General features: G+C 41.8%; 1 protein-coding gene across 1 annotated transcript in view; it reads right to left on the bottom strand.

Moving 5' to 3' along the window:
• EFNB2 (ephrin B2) overlaps positions 1-19,990 on the bottom strand; it is a 56,116-nt gene that overhangs the window by 14,183 nt on the left and 21,943 nt on the right. Inside the window, exon 2 of the mRNA XM_075563437.1 lies at positions 13,835-14,118. Coding sequence (XP_075419552.1) covers positions 13,835-14,118 — 284 coding nt within the window. The remainder of the gene's footprint in view (positions 1-13,834; positions 14,119-19,990) is intronic.

Below are 19,990 nucleotides of genomic sequence, written 5' to 3'. Positions count from 1 at the left end.
AGACTAGGGAATGTACACTGGTACAGATAGGAACAGTAAACATAGGGAATCCAGGACAGATTAACCCCTCAGGACCAGTGGTGAAAATGGTGATACCGGGAGGGTAGAGGGAAGGTGGAGTAGAAAGGGGGAACCGATTACAAGGATCTACATATAACCTCCTCCCTGGGGGATGGACAACAGAAAAGTGGGTGAAGGGAATGGGTAAGAAATGACAAAATAATAATAATTTATAAGTTATTAAGGGTTCAGGAGGGAGGGGGCAGCAGGGAGGGAGGGAGAACAAATGAGGAGCTGATTGATACCAAGGGCTCAAGCAGAAAGCAAATGTTTTAAGAATGATGATGGCAATGAATGTACAAATGAGCTTGACACAATGATGTATGTATGGATTATGATGAGTTGTATGAGCCCTCAATAAAATTATTTTTTAAAATGTCACTGTATCAATTAAAAATGAAGGCTCCTGAACAAAGTGCTATGATCTTATTCCTTCAATTTCATCAGAGATGAGAAGATGAGTTGCGTGCTTTTTTTCTTTATTTTTGTTTTTAAATGTCCCAACCCTGAAGCAGTTCAGTAAGCTAATTCTGTTTGTTTGTCAAAGAATTTGATGGCATTTACTACTTTGCCACTTTCACTTGGCAAGAGAAGGAGGATGCTACGTAGAACAGGTTAGAATGTAGCAACATAACAGATGAGACTTGGGCATTGAAGGAGGTCAATCCATAGAGAGAATATATCCTAACAGTATAAAGTAACATACTTACGTAACATATGACATCTGCAATGTAAGAGCCTTTTCATAGCTTATGTATATAAATGTTGAAACCTTGAAAACAATATTGGTTATCAAGATTAAGTGATGACCAATAGAGATGCTAAGAGCTACAGTAATCATTGAGAAAAGTGACTGATTACATACAAGCAGAGAGGCCCCTGGGTGGAGCAGGCTGCTTGTACTGGACCACTAGTATACAGTTTGAACCCATCAAGCAGCAGAAGAAAGGCCTGCTTCTGACAACATACAGCCAGGAAAACCCCTTGAATCATTCCATGTAACTATGGGGTGGCCATGAGTCAGAATTTGACTGTGGGGCATCAAATTTGGGGTTTTTTATTTTGGTTTGTTTTTATGCAAAACCAGTCAAAACAATGGGAGAGGGAGGGAGTGGTGCATCCAACTGTAGAAGTGCGGTGTGTGCACAGACGTGCACTCGTACACGCACACGTGACTCATATACTCCCACTTGCCTGTGTGGGGAGTATATCGGCAGGAAAGGCATACCCTCTCCAGGCTCAATTCAGTACACTGGCATTTTCCTGAGAAAGATCAAACAACAGAGCTGGCAATAAATTACCTGTCTCGATTCCCACTACAAACATGCTTAAATATATGAGATTATTTATGGAGTGGTTTACTTTATTTCCTCTCAAAATATTGCCTGCAACACTGTGGTGTCCTCATTTTTAATGAATTCCGTTGAAGAAAAACACCCCTTTATAAATCTAAGAATTTATTGCTAAAAGTTACGATGATTTATAATGGTAGACGCTCTCATTAGGTAGAAAAAAATTTTTCACCATGATTTCATAAGTAAGTTTTTCATCTAGAAGGCTTTAAGGGCATTTTTCTTATTGCCACCACAATCCAGACAGAGTTAATACAGTGTGAATATGACAGTACAGAAAAAGAAAAATTACCTTTGCATGTGACTCAGTCTTAATAACTAAGAAAGAGGAATTGTGTTTTAAAAATGGGTGGTCAGATGACCACTGCAACAGTACCGACTGAAACCTACCATAAAAAATGAAATGAAAAATAATGATATAGTTTCAAGACAAAAGCAGCTCTCTTTAAGAGGGTGGGATCGTTTTTAACAAAAACGTGAATGAATTCTTTCTAGTATATAATGTGATTCCTGGGCCCCCACCTGAAGATTTTTGTTTGTTTGTTTAACAGCTTTAATCATTAAAATATCTTTGTACTGATATGGAATTCGTCTAGAGAAGAACGGGTGAGGGTAAAACCTTCCTATGCAGAGGTGGGCTCAACCCACCAGCTTTTGCTCATTCTCCTGTCACTAATTGCATGCAATGATATTAATGACCCAGTAATTGCGAGCCGAGTGGCAGTGAAGTGGAAAACATCAATCTGGGGCGGAGTTCGCCTCGAGGTGGGAGGATTCATCAGCGACGGCATGAATGCCTGCTGACCGTTCTGAATGGAGCCCTGCAGATGCAACCACGTGCCCTTCTCAGGGCAGAGCAGTTTAGATGTACACGACAGTTTCTGCTTTGACCATCGAGAGGCTGGCAGTAACCCCAATAAAGTCTGAATTTGCCCTGCACGTGAACTTCACTCCTTCCAGGGGAGATGTTCCATGCTCCAAGGGTCCAGCGCAATTTTCCATGTTTGCTTCAATAAAAGAATACCTTCATCTCCCCGGAGTTAATATCAGGCACAACAAAACTAGGAAGCACCGGTAATGCAAAAAAAAAAAAAAGAAAGAAAGAAAAAGCCATTTATGTAGCTCTTTCAGCAAACATATAACCTGGCTCTTCTGTAATTTGATCAATTATGCTTCTGCCAGGGGTTTTGCCAATCAACCAATCAAGCGAGCAAATAAATAAAAACAAAACTGCAGAACTTGCACTTGACTAGAACAAAAAAAGGTTTCTTCTTATTGCCTACAATTGAATATTTGCACCTATATTTTAAATGTGTTTGGACTTTTCATGATTTCACTATTTTGCTACTTTCTATTGAAGTGCTCAAAGTTCTTGATAATGTGTTACAAACATAAAGTAGCACATAGTCTTTTTGGAGCAATTGAGGCTTGCTAAATTCTTGTGACCGTGCAGCTGATGCCACCTCACTGTGACCTTACAGGACAAGGCAGAACTGTCCCTTTGGGATTCCAAGATGAGATCTTTACAGGAGCATAATGCCTCATCATCTGTCTCCTGGGACTGGCTACCGGGTTTGAACTGCTGACTCTGTCGTCAGCAGCCCAAGGTGTTATCCATCATGCCAGGACTCCTGACTCCTACTTGCCCATATCTCAGTTTTACTGTGCTGGATGTTAACTTAGCTGAGGGAGGGCACTCTTCCATGGGAGCCAACGTGGGACACTGCTATGACCCCTGGAGCATGCATCGTCTCCCCTGAACGGGATATCTTCTGAAAAAGGAGTCCCTTAGGAGTACAAGGAGCTTCTGGTCCATCAGCAAATGCCAACCTACAGCTGGCTGGTCCAAACCCACCCAGAAGATCCACAGACGCAAAGTCCAGCAGGGCAGCTTTTGTGCAGATGTAACATGGAGCTGATGCGAACAGGAGTTGGAATGGATTCCAGAGCACAACGGGTTTGGGTTTTGTTGTCATTGCTATTCTACCTTAAAATGGCTATTCTAACCACTCCCCCCCCCCGGGCCCCCCTCTTCTACTAAAAAACCAAACTCACTGCCACTGAGATGATTCCAACTCACAGTGACCGGATAGGACAGGGTAGAGCTGCCCCTGTGGATTTCCAAGACTATAACCCTTTTATTTATTTTTTAACAGTTTTATTAACACTTCACCCACATGTCACACAATTCAATACTTCAATCATATCAAGAACAGTTGTGCAACTGTCACCACTTCCAATTCTAGAACATTTTCCTTTTCCTTGTGGTCATTGTTATTCATGAAATTCCCTCCTCACCCCCTACCCCCAAGTGCGGCAAACACATGCACAACAACAGAACACTCTCCAAGGCCACAACCTCTACTTGTATAATTCAACACCATTGATTACACTCTTCGTGTTGGACAACCAGCATTGATATCCTTTTCCAAAGTATTGTGCCCCCATTGAAGCAAACTCAATGCTCCGTATGCAACAACTCTTTCCCCTTCACCTCTGGTCAAGTGTGGGCTCTTCATTTTCTTGAAGACTATAACTCTTTAGGGGACTAGAAAGTCTCATCTTTCTCCCGCCTCTCCTACTAGTGTCCAGGATTTCTTTAGTTTACTTTTGAGTGTAAGTTTATTACTGTTTCTGGAATCTGGCACGGCATTCACCCCACCACACTTGATACAAGCACAAACGAAGTTCGTGAGGTGCTACTGCCTTTTGAGCTTCTCTGCTGTTGCTAGGGACACCTATGTGTCTGGTCACAGAGGACACGGTCTCACACGCTGGTGACGGGACTGTCTCCAGCAGCTCTGGATGGAGTTCTGGCTCAGACAGTTCATGGCTGAGGGTTATTCTCTCTCACGGCATTAAGGATACCTCGATTACTGGTGTTTCCAAGAAAGCAGAGCAAGTTCCTATCTTTATGTTACAGTCTTACCGACTCTATACATGATCCAAACATCCAGGCTGAGATTTTGAAATTTTAGGAACAAATGTCTAACTTCTAAGAAGTATACACTTATGTTTCCTAGAGTCTTTTAAAGTTTGCCAATACCTTTGGCTGTTTTTCTTTTTTAGGGGTTTCACTTTAAATTTTAATCTTCATGATGACTATATAAAGGATATTTCAACAGGAACGTTTTTTTTTAATGCTTGTGCTAGGTTCTCTCACCCATTGCAGTAGAATAGGTTCTGACTCACAGCAACCCGGTAGAACAGAGCAGAACTTCCCAAGGCAGCTTCTGGGATGGCAAATCATTACAGAAGCAGGCGGCATTAACATTCTCCTACTGAGTAGCAGGTGCATTTGAACCACTGACTTTTGGGGCTAGCAGCTGAACACTTAACCACTAGGGCTCCTAGGGGGTCTTTAGTGTTGTTCAGTTATTTGTAAATCGAAGTGAATGAAACCCATAAAGCTCTAGATTCCAGATATGTCAACGCAATGTTTATGAAATATGAAATAAAATTTTACTCTGAGAAACTCCTCGAGCCTTGTTGATGTTTGAAGCAATCTCTCTCATGTCCCACGTGCTCTTGCAAACATTCCACTTTGTCCATTTCCTCGGTCTTCCCTGCTCTTTCACTAACTCCCCATCAGTTGAGTCATCAAAATCATCTTATTAATCTGGGTGTAAGGAAGTGGGACTCCAAGGACTACCGCTATGTAGCTGTAAATGAGACTGGCTGGGTGACGGCACTGGCTTGGCATAAAGAGTCTCCATCGAAAAGAGCCGAGTCCTCTTTGCATCTGTAATGCTGAGGCCTCTGGGATCAGTGTCTCAATGGCCTCGCTCCATTAGGCCTGTGAGCCAGCACAACCTCCAATTGAGTAGGAATCGAGACTCTAATCCTCAGAGCAAGAGCTTAGCTTTATTTGTACTACATTCATCAAGGCACAATTTCACTGGTATGATCTGGGAAAGCCTTTGATATAGGCAGAATGTGAGTTGAGAAGCTCATCTTCTGTATTAAAAAAAAGGAGCAATGCTTCTGCTGATCAGGTTAATGGAATGATATGCTTTCCCAACTAGTCACAGCGACAAGGTCATCCTGAAGAAGGAGAAACAAACACAACACACCACAATGCTTTTCCTCTTCTCTAGAAGAATATTCATACTACATTAGGCTGCTGCTGAGATTTCTCCATAAAGATGCAGCTCACTGTCTTTGGGTAACAAAGAACTGAGAGTGAATCCTGGCAAGATTGGTTCGACAGAAAGTAGGAAAAATGATTATACGTATCTGACGACTCCTCCCCTGTCTGTCTCTCCTGAGCCTTACAAAAAAAGGGTCTGCTAACAAGCTTGGGCAATTCCAGGAACCCAAAGCTACATAAACGTCTGTTTCTGGGTAAGGGAAGCCCAAGGACAAAAGAACTTTTGTTAACACCCGAAGAAGACAAAGAAGGACAATCATATAATTAAGTTCTGCTGCATTACTGAAACTTGTAAATTCTCTGGAGTTTTGTTTTATGGATGGTTTTCAAATAAATTATACTTTTTGAGCCCGTTTTCCTTAGGCCTCCAGCTCGCAGTAAAGCATGGGTTTGCCTTTAGTCCCTGACTCACACCTCCTTCGCTGCTCTAAAGTTAACTCTTAGCTGTACCTTGTCCCAACCTACCAAGCAAGCACTTCCTGTACAGCGTCCCATTTAAACTCAGCAGGCGCTGCTCACATCTCATGTTACAGCGGAAGAAGCTGAGGCAGAGACTGGGCAAAGGATACCGCAAAAAGATTGGGGGAGCCAAGTGGGTGAGAACCCATAAACTATGAAGTGAATCTGTCGCTCCAGGCAGAGTGTGTGTGTGAGCACCTGTGTGTGCATCCATCCTTCCAACAAAGGCTCTGTGACAAAGGTAAGGGTCACACCTTCATTTTTAAAACAAAGTATTATAATCCTTGAGTTCAGCAATTATACAAATGTTACACACATATGTCTTCATTACCTAAGTAAGAGGACATAAATGATATCCTGATGTTGCCATATCACTACACTTGAGTATTCTCTTTATTGATGGTAATGTAGCCTTTTCTGTATTAATCATACAAAACTCACTCCACACATTAAGCATATGAATCATTTCACAGGGGGGCTTCTACTCCTCTGTAGTCTAAAGCAGTGTTTCCATAAGTGTGTGACATCACTCCCTGGGCGGCACGTGAATAATCCAAGGGGGCAGCAAAACCAGATGCTTATACTTCCTCCTAGATTATGAGGTAAGGTACAAATGTTTTCAATTAACTGGAGGGCGCGGAGTCGTGTTTGTTGCAAAGGGGCTTTAGGTCAAGCTTGGTAACTTATATTCTAAAGAAACCTACCTGTAAAGGCCATCTGCAAGCTCCCAGAGCAATACTGCTGGGGAAAGTGATTATTCCACATTCAGTATATTCCAGCGCCACTTGCCAGATAGACGCCAGGGAAGTAAAAGCAACTCCAGAGGAAGATAAAGGTGTACATGCACCATAGACTACACCGCCCATTCCAGTTTGTGTCTTTTTAAAAAAAAATCATTTTACGGGGGGGATCATACAACTCTTATCACAATCCATCCATCCATCCATTGTGTCAAGCACATTTGTACGTTTGTTGCCATCATCATTCTCAAAACATTTGCTTTCTACTTGAGCCCGTGATATCAGCTCCTTTTTCCCCCTCCATTTTGAGTCTTTAAGAATATTGTTTCAGTATATTTTTGTAAATATTTTGATTTATCTGGTCCTTTTTGCTCAGAAGTGTAGTATAGTCCTAAAACAATAAAGATGATACAGATCCCTTCCAAACAGATTTGATTCCCTTCAGAAAACCAAACTAATGAGCGTGCTAAGAAATAACTCTAGCCATTCTCAAGAAACCAGTCACCAAGGCAGGGTGGCTCTGTGCACACCACGGGGCTCAGGTTGCCAAAGCAATCACGCTATGGAAACGGTAGACTTTCAGATTGCTCCAGGACTCAATCTTGGCTATCTCTACCACAAATTTGCAGCAAAACAAATTAAAGCCACATCATGCTAAATTGGGAGGTGCTCGCAGAAAATACCTTTCTTTTTTTTCTAACAGCTCTGGGCAACAACACAATAGAGGTCGTTTTCCATCTCTGACTCACAGCATTTTGGTGGTATGATGAACAACTCTTTGTAGGTGTTTTTGCCAAGCTTTGTTTTTTCGTAAGGTTGCGTAGCCAACCCATCACACCTTCATGACGGGGACGCTGCCAAGGACCTAGACTCTAAAGCTGTGAGCACATTCAGCTCTGGCTTGTCACCGCGAAAGAGAAATTGTAAAGCACTCATGGAAACTTTGTGATATAAACATGAGTGAAGGCCGAGAACACAGCTAAGCATGCCTTCCCATTATTAGCTGGACTGCTGACCAGATCTAAGACTGAGCGTTCCTTGAAAATGAGCCACCTCAGAATGGATATTTTATGAACTTTCTCTGAAATGGTATCTTAAAAATAACTATAGTTTACCTAAAATGTTTACTCTATTTTGAGAAAGTAATTAAAGATCGGAAATTTAATGAAGAACAGGGGATATTTTATTATGCAAACTAGGCCTAGAGCTAATTACTGAAATAGGTCACATGAAAAAGTCAATTTTAGACACTAAGAAAACCCATATATAACATTTTGCCACATGTCAAAGCAAATAATCATCTATGAAATGAATTAAACGAGGATGCATATCATTTTGCCATATAGTTTCCTAAGGGAATTTAAAGGATTCTTGCTAGGTTTAAAAATAAAGTTTTAATTAAAATTTAATATTTACTCTTAAAGCACAAAAAATACGGTGACTATTAGTTTAAATCTTATGATACAAGTCAAAATATATGCCCCCAAGGAATTCACTGCAGATCCTGTCTATTTCAACTGGAGAAAACGGGCACTAGTGAGAGATCCTAAGTCCGAACAATGAGAAAACCGAGTTTGAGCTGGAGGGGAGAAAAACCCCACCTCAACTATTAGCCAGAAACACGGGGACCATACAAGCATTTCCCAGAGAAGAAAAGCAACGTTTAAAGCACTGAGAGTGGGGAGCTGAACATCCACATCCGCAAGAATCACGTTAAAAATGTCGATTCGGATTCATTCTCTCTGGGTTGACAATGTGAATTCTTAGCAGGGGGTCATCAAACCAGAATGGACCAGTCCAAAGCCTTGGGAAGAAGTGATTTTCTAACTAAGCTTGGGCAGCAAGATTAGAATCCAGATTTCTGGACACTCAGCCTAGGGATGCTCAAGAGCTGTTCATCAAGGGACTCATCGACTTCACTGGGTTCATGGCGGTTCGGATTGTCCCCCACAGAGCAGCACCCCACTATTCCACTCTGGTCCTTCTCTCCACCCTCCCCGCTATGGAAAGGAGCCAGCACACAGTAGTGATGATGTTACTAATGGATAAATTGTTTGGGAAGTCCTTGAGTTGGAGTTAAATGTTATATAGATTGCAGAAACTCAAATGTTAATATTTACTGCCTCAAAGTGAGTCAATTATTATTTTTTAAATTGTTTTATTGGGGGCTCTTACCACAATCCATCCATCCATCCATCCACAGTGTCAAGCACAATTGTACATATGTTGCCAACATCATTTTCAAAACTTTCTTTCTGCTTGAGTCCTTGATATCAAACTCCTCATTCCCCCTTCCCCCACCTCAGGGAGCTTTGATAATTTATATATATATAAAATTCATGTCTTACATCAACTGCTGTCTTCCTTCTCCCAGTTTTCTGTTGTCCATCCCCCTGGTAGGGAGTTATATGTAGATCACTGTGATCGGTTCCCCCTTCCTCCCCTCACCTTCCCCTTCCCCCCCCTCCCCCCCCGGTATCTCTATTCTCATTGGTCCTGAAGGGTTTCTCTCCTGGATTCCCAGTGTTACAAACTCTTATCTGTACCAGTATATGTGCTCTAGTCTACCTGGATGTGTAAGGTAAAACTGAGATCATGATAGTGGGGGAAGAAGTATTAAAGAACTAGACACTACAGGAAAATTGTATGTTTCATTGGTGTTTTACTGCACCCTGACTGGCTCGTCTCTTCCTTGTGAGTGAGCCAATCATTTGAAGTATTAAAAACATATTTGCAAATCTGTATACTATTTATCATGCTACCTAAGAGAGTATTATATTTTTTATATAATCATTTTATTGGGGCTCATACAACCCTTGCCACAATCCACACATTCATCCATTGTATGTCAAGCACATTTGTACATTTGTTGCCATCAACATGCTCAAAACATTTGCTTTCTATTTGAGCCCTGGTATCAGCTCATTTTTCCCCTTCCTCCTCACTCCCCTCTCCCTCACGTATCCTTGATAACTTATAAATTATTATTTTCTCATATCTTATACTGCCCGATGTCTCCCTTCACCCACTTTTCTGTTGTCTGTCCCCCAGGAGGAGGTTATATGTAGATCCTTATAATTGACTCCCCTTTTCTCCCCACCTTCCCTCCACCCTCCTGGTATTGCCATTTTCACCATTGGTCCTGTTTACTATCTTTAAAAAAATCATTTTATTAGGGGCTTGTACAATTCTTATCACAATTCATCCATCCATCTATGGTGTCAAGCACATTTGTACATTTGCTGCCACCATCATTCTCAAAACATTTTCTTTCTACTTTAGCCCTTCATTCCCCACCCCCACCCCCCTGCCCCTCACTCACAATCCCTTGATAATTTATAGATTATTATTATTTTGTCATGTCTTACACTGTCCGATATCTCTTCACCCACTTTTCTGTTGTCCGTCCCCCAGGGAGGAGGTTATATGTAGATCTTTGTAAATGGTTTGCCTTTTCTCCCTGCACCTTTCCCTTACCCTCCTGGTATTGCTACTCTCATTATTGGTCCTAAGCGGTTTATCTGTCCTGGATTCCCTGTGTTTCCAGTTCTTATCTGTACCAGCGTACATCCTCTGGTCTAGCCGGATTTGTAAGACAGAATTGGGAACATGAGAGTGGTAGAGAAGACGCATTAAAGAACTACAGGAAAGTTGTATTTTTCATCAGTGCTATCCTGCACCCCGACTGGCTCAACCCCTCCCTACAATCCCACTGTAAAGGGATGTCCAGTTGCCTACAGATGGGCTTTGGGTCTCCACTCTGCACTCCCTCTCATTTACAATGATATGATTTTTTGTTCTGTGATGCCTGATTCCTGATCCTATCAACACCTCATGATCACACAGGCTGGTGTGCTTCTTCCATGTGGGCTTTGTTGCTTCTCAGCCAGATGACTATGTGTTTATCTTCAAGCCTTGAAGACCCCAGATGCTATGTCTTTTGATAGCCATGCATCATTAGCTTTCTTGATCACATTTGCTTATGCACCCGCTTTGTCTTCAGCTCTGTTGTCAGGAAGGTGAGCATCATGGAATGCCAGGTTAATAGAACAAAGTGTTCTTGTGTTGAGGGAGTACTTGAGTAGAGGCCTAATGTCTATCTGCTACCTTAATACTTAGTACCTACAAATATATGTGCATAGATCTATTTTTCCATTGTCATATATAAATATATTTACAGATGTACATGCCTGTATTTAGACCTCTATAAATGTCTTTTGCCTCCTAGTTATTTCATCTATTTTCTTTTATTTTCCTCTTGTCCCACTATAAGATAGTATACTATCTTATGAATCTGTCAACATCAAGATAACTACCTTCAACCACTTCCATTTTTTAAAAAAGAGTGTTTTGCGTGATATGAAATGTGTTGATGTGATGTGATTGTTAGTGCAGAAAGGAGTGACTTTTAAAATATCTATTACTTGTTTTGGTGCCTTGACATTCTTGAAGAAGCAATGGAAAGTTAACATAAAATTTCTTTACAGCTCTTTTAACATTTGTTCCCATCTCTCATTTATTTCCTTTTGAGGGAAATCTGGATCTCAATGGGCTTTACTATAGGTTAGGTCAAAAATTAACTCCTAAATCTTCCCAAGTATGTGAAATGCCTTCTGCTTTCTGTGATATCGTGGGGAAGCCTTTCAACTCTCTGTTGAAAGTCTCACTACACTTCCCGGCCAACTTCTGAGGCCAGGGCCCTTTACCCAGTTGTGTGACAGTCATCCAAACAGCAAAGTTCAAACAGCCCCCCATTGTTTCAAACTTGAAACCCTTGGCTCTATTGTAAGAAAGAGTCTTTTATCCTAGGCTACGCCATACTTTTGCACTGTAAGTCAGAACTCTAAGGAGACTTCTAGAGGTCAGAGCAGCTCAGCTACTTGCTAACGAACCTGTTAATGTATTTTAAGATAGAAAAATGAGATGCCATTACTGTGCAGATTCCTATTACAGATACATATTAGATAGTGCTTCTGAATTTAAATATATCACCTGTCACTAAACCAAAACCAAACTGCCCATTGAGTCAATTTTGACTCAGTAACTCTATAGAGCAGGGCTGAGAGTTCCAAGACTGTTGATCTGTTTTACTTGCTTAGAAAGCCTCATCTTTCTCCCACGGAGTGGCTGGTGGGTTCAAACTGCTGTCCTCGGGGTTAGCAACCCAACATGTAAGCACTACGCCAACAGGGCTCCTTCACCTGCTAGTAAGTAGCAGTAAATGTTCACGACACCAAATAAACAAAAAGATGTGGGTAAGCCATTTGATTTGCATTCCTTGCGTATTATTTCAGTCTAAAAGCTAAACACATCTTTACTGAAATCCCACTTGCACTCAGTGGAACACAGAATAAACAAAGTCATCTTTCCTGAGCCAATAACTAAAGGAAAATAATCTGTTTGGGTCTGGTGATGCAGGCAGCACCCCTGGTTTTAATAAATAAATTTAACTTCATAAACACTTGAGACCTTATTGGAAGTGCTCTTCAGAAGCCTCCACCTTCTTTCTCCCACTTCACCCAGGAGTGTTCACCTTCTTAATGAATTCATCTGAGGCTAATTTTTGTTTCTTGTGTTATGCTAAATATTAGCATCCCAAATACACAATCTTATATCAAAAAGTCCTTAAAAAATACACCATGTTAAGTTAAGCTTAGAAACTATTTCATAGTTTCCAAGAGTACACTATTTTTATACACTTTACCATTTCTGTTTTCAGAATTGCTACTTTAAAACTAAAATTTACCATTTTCTCTATGTCTTTGTTACTTGTTCTTAGTAAATCCCTCTCTGTGCATCAACATGGCTTAGAAAGAGGCTTTCAGTCCCTCTGACAACTCCAATGTGCAGCAAAAAGCAACATGAAAATGTGAGGGTTCTGACTATCTTTGCTTTAATTGCTCGTGCAGTTTTTAAAAGTAATATGTTATTGGGTGGGTACTAAATAAATATTCAGTGAATTATTGACTTCGTGCTCTAAAAAGCAGCTTAGTGTGTTGAAAAGCCAGCATTTGCAGCTAATCATCAAGAAATGGTGGGCGTCTAGCCAGCAGACAGCAGTTCACGGTCTCTAACAAACTGAAGTCGGTGGTGGCAATGAAGGAAGCACTGAACCCAGTAATGAGGACGATGTGAAACTAAAAAATAATATATACTTAAAAAGCTTTCATCCCTTCAATGATGTGAAGAGTTAAATCTCCATTCACCCGGTCAGCATTTTGACTAACCCTGTGGCCCCAAAGGTGATCCTAACTCTCTTCCAACGCTTTCTCTGCCTGGTGCCAGAACCCGCCCTGCGCACAGGAGGGCTGCACTCACGCCTGTGCACCAACTGACTTCTCAGCTTCAGGAGTCAATACAAGCTCCCATTTATTGTAGCTCTGACCTATACTTCGATGCCTGTTACTTGTTTCAGAAACACTGAGTGAAATTTTCAAACATTTAAAACAAAACCAAAAAAATTCCTCATTGAGCAAACCCAGGTTTATCTTCTCTAAATCTGGTTTTTACATGACTGTGGCCAAGTACACTTGCAGTTAGTCTGTACCTCCTCTACTTGGAGCTCCTCATTCTACAGATTGGTAACTTCATAAGGGCCCCATCACGATCTTGGTCACTGCTGGGCCCTAGCACTTACGCACTGTTAGTGGCACAGAGTAAACACGAAATGAATGAGGGGATGGATGGTTAAATGGATGGATCGAAAAGTCATTGCACAAGAGTTACCTATCAAAATCTCACCCGGTCTCCATAAAAATTGTTTCGTCACTAGGAATGTGGAGTATATATATTTGTATACATCATTTTACTTCAAATAAATACTCTAGCAGTTAGTTTGTTTTTTTACCCTTTGGGTACTTATCTTAAACCAATACTGCTAATACAGGGGCACAGATTCAATTACGGTTACCTTGAAAAAATAAAGGGGCAGAGGGTGCAGATAAACAATTGCTCAGCAAGACTTCTCAACAAATTATCTGCCACCTTGGTTAACTTTAAGGAAACAAAACTGAATACAAACCTATGTAACTTAAGCTAATTTCTGTAACATAAATGAATAGAGTTATACTTACATATAATGTAATAATCTTTGTTCTTCTGAAATTCTAGACCCCAGAGGTTAGGGCTGAATTCTTGAAACTTGATAGTGAATTTTACATCTTGGTCTGGTTTGGCACAGTTGAGGAGAGGAGTATTTTCCTTCTTAATAGTGCATCTGTCTGCTTGGTCTTTATCAACCATATAAACTTTATAATATTCATATTGACCAACAGTTTTAGAGTCCACTTTTGGGCAAATAATATCCAATTTGTCTCCTATTTGTGGGTATAGTACCAGTCCTTGTCCAGGTAGAAATCTAAAAGCGTTAAAAACAAAAGAAAACGTTGAGTTGGTAAAAAAATGAATGATTACAATATTAATAATTCCTTGCTACAACTTTTGGGATCCATTACATTATTAACTAAGAGGGTATGGGTTCAGATCAGCATTGGAGCAATGCATTTTGGAATTAAGCTAAAGGAAAAAGAAACATGCTCTTTACTCTTTTAAGCAGCAGGACCAGTCAACCCGCTGACATTCCTTTACCACCCCCTCGCTTGTAATATTTCAGTGCTCCTTTGTGTAACTTTACAATAACTTTTCCTCGGTGGTGAGTCAGGCCTTCCCACCTGTTTGTTATTTTTTAACCATTGGCAGCTTCAGTTTATTGGGCCTGCCACACAGAGATTTCATCAATTTCAGGGAACAGTGGCCGCACTGGCACTTTGTTGTCTTGTTATTTTCCATTTGCTGTTGATGTTAATTAACAGACAAGTTTCATCAAGAATGTTTCAAATTACTTATCATCATTAGTCAGTCACTGATCAAACAATGGGTTTTTTATTACACCGAACAAAAGAAATGTCTTACAAACCCATAAAAGATAACCAGAAATAATTAGTTGTGGTATTGATTCAGCTGCAAAGTGAAGAGTTCTCCATTTGGAAGGACAACAACTACTGTCCTTGCTCTACAAACCCTTTTTCCCCCTCTCCCTTGAGATGTATTTGCTCCAATTAATTCTTAGAAGCAAATCTTTAGAACTAAGACTACTGATACAATATCCCCCTAATGCTTACAGCTAAAAGCTTCCCTCCCTCCCTCTTCGCTTTCTTGCAAGCCATGCTGCTGAAAGATCTTTCTTAATGGGGAGTTTCTCTGGGAAACTGAAACAAGAGCTTCCTAATGAACATCCTTCTACAAGCGCTAACACTAACAACACACTTAGAAATCCCAGCTCGTTCTGTAAGCAGCCAAGCCTGCAGGCTCATTAAAATATTAAAGCCTGAGAACAAAGCCTCGCGTTTTTGAGTCCTTCCAATCCAATTCTTTATTTCACCAGAGAAGCCCACCAGCCATGACGATTAGTGGGTCATAATTCACTAACAGAGATCAAGAAAGAAGGATGGGAAACCCCAATATCAAATCCATATTGAGGCAACAGCTAGTGGTTTATGCCAATGAATGATACTAATTTTCTAAAAAGGGCATTAAACTGGCTATAAAACAGCATAGAACATACGGTGCTCCATCTATCCTGGAGTCATATTTTAAAAAATACTCTTTATGGCAGGAAAAATGAATGGTCCACATAGTGGCACGTCACTCACTCTCTCTTGGAAATGTGTCATTTTATTAACACAGCAAGAGGTGTTCCCATTGCATTATTGAGATTTTTTAGCAAGGGCACTTTATATGCATCCCCAGCACTCCCCCCCGCCCCCACCAAATGAACAAGAAACCCCAATATAAAATCCTCCCGTGAAGCAGAACTCACAATGAATATTTGTTTTTGCAATAGCACGTTTAAAACAACCGTTGTGTGTGAACACCTGAAAAATTCTCTAGAGTGGTGATAATCGCAGACTTTGGAACAGCCTCCCTGTGACCCTTCTGCCCATCCCTGCAGCTTTTTTCATAAGAGATGCTTCTTAAATTCAGCTCCAGGGAACTGAAGGGCTTCCCTGGGGCCTGTGCATCCGACACAAAGTACCCATCTCCCCGGTTTCTCCCTCACCCTAGTTTCTCATCAGAGAATCGGTTGTGAATCAGAATTGGTTATGGCGGAGGCTTTAGCATTTGTTTTTGAAAACCCCACGGACTGAGGTGTAGCGGTGGTTGAGACCTGGCAGGCTGCATGGCAGTCGGCACAAATTAAGGCCAGCTTGCATTCAATTGCTCACCTTCCCGACACATCCTTATTCTATGAGTCCTTGACCTTTTTAGGAAATCGTCACTGCCTACAAGCACCAGAGGCCCGTGCTTGCCTGGAGTTTCCCAGGCCACATGTCCTTCCAACCATTTTCTCTCCCGAAATCTGCTCTTCTGCCACCTGGCACAGCGCACAAGCCACACTAAGTATTAGCTATTATTAGAAGTAGCCCTAGATCACAGCTGGAGTCTGTAGCCTGTAACCTCCCTTGGATCAAAGAACTGACCTTCAGTTCATTTTCACCATTTGCCACTTTGCCTGAGTGCTTGCAACCAGGACCATCACCAAGCTAGAGGTCCCCATTTTCTTGCCCATCCATCCAATTCTACTGAAATTCATCTTCCACCCCACTGCCCTCACATGCTGCTTACATCTTGTCCATTTGGTGCACATCCATCATTGATTGAATTCCCCCAACACTCACAACCCTAGGTCTAAAGACTGGCTCACTCAGCTCTATCTTCATCCAAAAGGTTCCTGATTTCCTGTTTCCTGTAGAAAATCTCCCGCCCACCTGGACTCCTGATTAACTGAAGACTCACGGAAGAACCCGCCCTACTCTTGAAAGTAACTCCTCATGACTCTCACTCACCAAATCAGAGTTACGAATCATTTGCCAGCACTGACGGGGTGAGGTCAAGACGTGGCAAATGGGCTGTGTTGGCCTCCAGGATCTTTGCACTGTAAACATATACTCAGAAGACCCGCACCGCCTAATCCCACCAGTCTTTCGCTCATTTTGCAAACCAAACAGGCCTTGGTGTAACGTTTTTACTCTGGTGGTGCAATCCAGAATTGATCCACCTTTATTTGTTGGAGCACTGATAGATGCCAGAGGAGCTGGAGGGATGGGATGTCTTAGCAAATGCAGGGGAAGCAGACGAATCTCAAATCCCAATGCACATGCTAAGTAACCTCATAACAAGTAACCGCCCCGGCAAAGAGCGCCCTTCCTGATGCTCCTGGATGTGTCCACTTTTCAGAAGCCACTGTGATCGGAATGAGGCAAAAATACAGTCCTTGGACTGGAAAATAGTCACTACTTAGTTTGTTAAAAATTAATATTTCTTCACTTTTATCAATACAAAAGGAAAACGCCGAGTATCTGAGTGCTCTCCATCCCTACCCCACCCCTACCTCCAACCAGGGAATATCAGTTGGTAGATAACACACACAATATCAGACCAATCTCTTTAATTAATGAGGTATCATTTTAGTAGGCAAAATGAACAGAAAAGTTGAGTGTCCACATCACAGGTGTCTTGCATATATGACCACTAATACCACCACCCAAACCCACTGCCACCGAGTTGATTCCAATTTCACCACAACCCCGTGTATTAGGAAGTAGAATGGTCCTTTAGTCAGCTTCCTCAAATTGTGAGGTGACCCTGCTTTGTGATTGTAATGCCCTTTGTTTATTAAATCTTTGCTCACAAATAAAACATCACAAAAACAAAGTAGAAGATCCCGTATGGTTTTCCTGGCAGTAATCTTTACAGAAGAGGACTGAAAACCACATTCCCACCACACACAGTCTTAATTCATGCACTGCAGTGTGACCGTAGAAGTCCCTCTGTCTTCCTAAAATCCGTAAGAGTTTCTGAGAGAAGATAGGGAAAACTAGAGTAATAGTATTACAATAGCCCGAGCAACCGATTTGGGGCCAGGCAGAGTGACGGGAATGTCAAAGGTCACAATTAAAGGTCAAGAATTAAAAAAAAAAAAAAGATGTTCAAACTAGTGCCTTAGAGGGCAGGAAGGTTTCATGACGGCTTGATTCAATACTGAATCCCCAGGTGACACAGGTCTATAGTACATGCTTGATAAATACTCTGTTAGTTTGGTTGGGGGAAAACAAAACATAGATGAACAAATGGGAGGTAAAATAAGCACAACTAAGCGTAGGATTCAATGTCACTATACACAGTTCACAGGCATGTAATAATGCTGGAGACCGACTCCGAGTTGGGACTGGGAAACACTGAGAGTACGGATAGGGCTTGGAGACGACTCAGCATCATCCTGGGCAACAGGGTGCTTCTGATCCTTTCCTTCTTGGAGGACTTATGATTGTGGGTCTCACTCACTGCTGTCAAGCTGAGTCTGCCTCCCAGAGACCCTACAGGGTGGGGTAGAACTGCCCCTGTGGGGTTCTGAGACTGTAACTTGTTATGGGAGTAGAAAACCTCATCTTTCTCCAGCGGAGCGCCTGGCGGTTTTGAACTGGTGGCCTTGAGGTTAGCAGCCCAATAACCACAAACCACCTGGGTTCCACGAGTATCTGTAGCCTTGTACAATTCCTCCCTAGTTAAAACGCACAAGGCAATGAACAATATCAAAGGCCACTAATTAAAACAAAAACACAACAAACTGCTGGTTTTGAGCCTTCATTCATTGCTAAGCACTGTTCAAAGCACCTTACCTACCATATTACTTTCACTTAGCCACTACACAAAGGGACTCTGGTGGCATTGTGGGCTAGGCACTGAACTCTCAACAGTCAGGTCTGACAGTTCAAAGCCACCAGGAGCTCTGCAAGAGAAAGGCGAGGCTCCTTAAAGAGCTGGAGTCTGGGAAACCCTCTAGGGTCACTATGAGTCAGCTTTGACTCAGTGGCAGCAGTGGGTTCAACCTTGACACAGTCAGTAACAAATGAAACAGATGAACCTCATCAGTGCCAAAGATGAGACAGCGCAGGCTGACCCCCTTTCTGTGCATACTTCTCAGTTCTCACCGCATCGCGTTAGAGCAGTGAACTTTAAAAAAAATGTATTTCCCCTAAAGTGAGCTTGCTCATGGATAATCCAGAACGTAAAAGAAGCTTGAAGAGAAAAGCAATACGCCAGAAAGTCTCAGGCGTGTCACACCGTCAAGTCAGCCACAGTTGTTCCTAACGCAGGAAGCCTTTTGAGGCAGCCACCTGAGACCAGAACTCATCAAGGCTGCACCTGGCATCCCACCTGGCCTCGGGAGGCCAGACAGCAAAAGGGTGAAAGGGACCCTCTAAAACGGAACGCACCTTCTTACTGTGTTCCTGTGGATGGACTCTACACGGTTTTCTGTTTCTGTATGAGCATGGCAGCATGTCCCCGGTCTGTGTGTTTTAAAGAATGTACCATGAATCCCATATGTTATAACAGAGGTGAAAAAACGTTAAAAAGCCAAACCCAGCCCACTGCCATCAAGCTGATCCCAGTTTATGGCGAGGCTCTAACTCAGAGTGGAATTGCCCCAGGGGGTTCCAAGGCTGTAAATGCTTACAAACAAGGAAGAATGCATCTTCTCCCCACAGAAAGGCTGGTGGGGGGTTCGAATTGCCGCCTTTTCTTTAGGCAGCTAAAGGTTTTGTTCTTTTTCAGCGCGGTGTCACCAAAGGCTCCTTGATAAACAGTAGAGCTCCATTTTTCAAGTTCAGTCATTTATATTTGGACTGCTACCTGAAGACTTATTAGAGACATTCATAAATCAGATTACACAGCACATCTATCATTGAGGCTCAATAATTCATTTCTTCTCTGTTGACCTTGGGAGTTTTGGGTTGTTTTTTTTTAAGTGTAATTATGATGGTGACAATTGGCTAAATTTAATGTTACTAAACTATCTACACTGTTTGCTCTTGGCGACCCCATGCATCAGAGCAGACCTGCACCACTGACTTTCCTTGGCTGTAATCTTTATGGAAGGAAGCAGATTGCCAGGCCGTTCTTTGGAGGTGCTGCTGAGCAGGTATGACTCACCAATCCTTAGGTTAGATTCCAGTCATTAACTGCTTACCACCCGGGCTCCTTTGCCCATCCATTGTAGATGTCAGATAACAGTTATTTCCCCGTGTGTTAAGCCCATACACAGTTACAACTACAAAGGAATGAGCTCATTCTTGTTAAAACTTTAACCCAAACAAATAGGACACAGAGGAGCCATTTAATAAAGACTTCTGGTTTTTAATGCAAAATAAAAATTAGAACACGATCAA

Source organism: Tenrec ecaudatus, chromosome 11 (assembly GCF_050624435.1).
Source record: "Tenrec ecaudatus isolate mTenEca1 chromosome 11, mTenEca1.hap1, whole genome shotgun sequence".
Classification (NCBI taxonomy): domain Eukaryota; kingdom Metazoa; phylum Chordata; class Mammalia; order Afrosoricida; family Tenrecidae; genus Tenrec; species Tenrec ecaudatus.
This window is presented reverse-complemented; position numbering and strand designations above follow the sequence as displayed.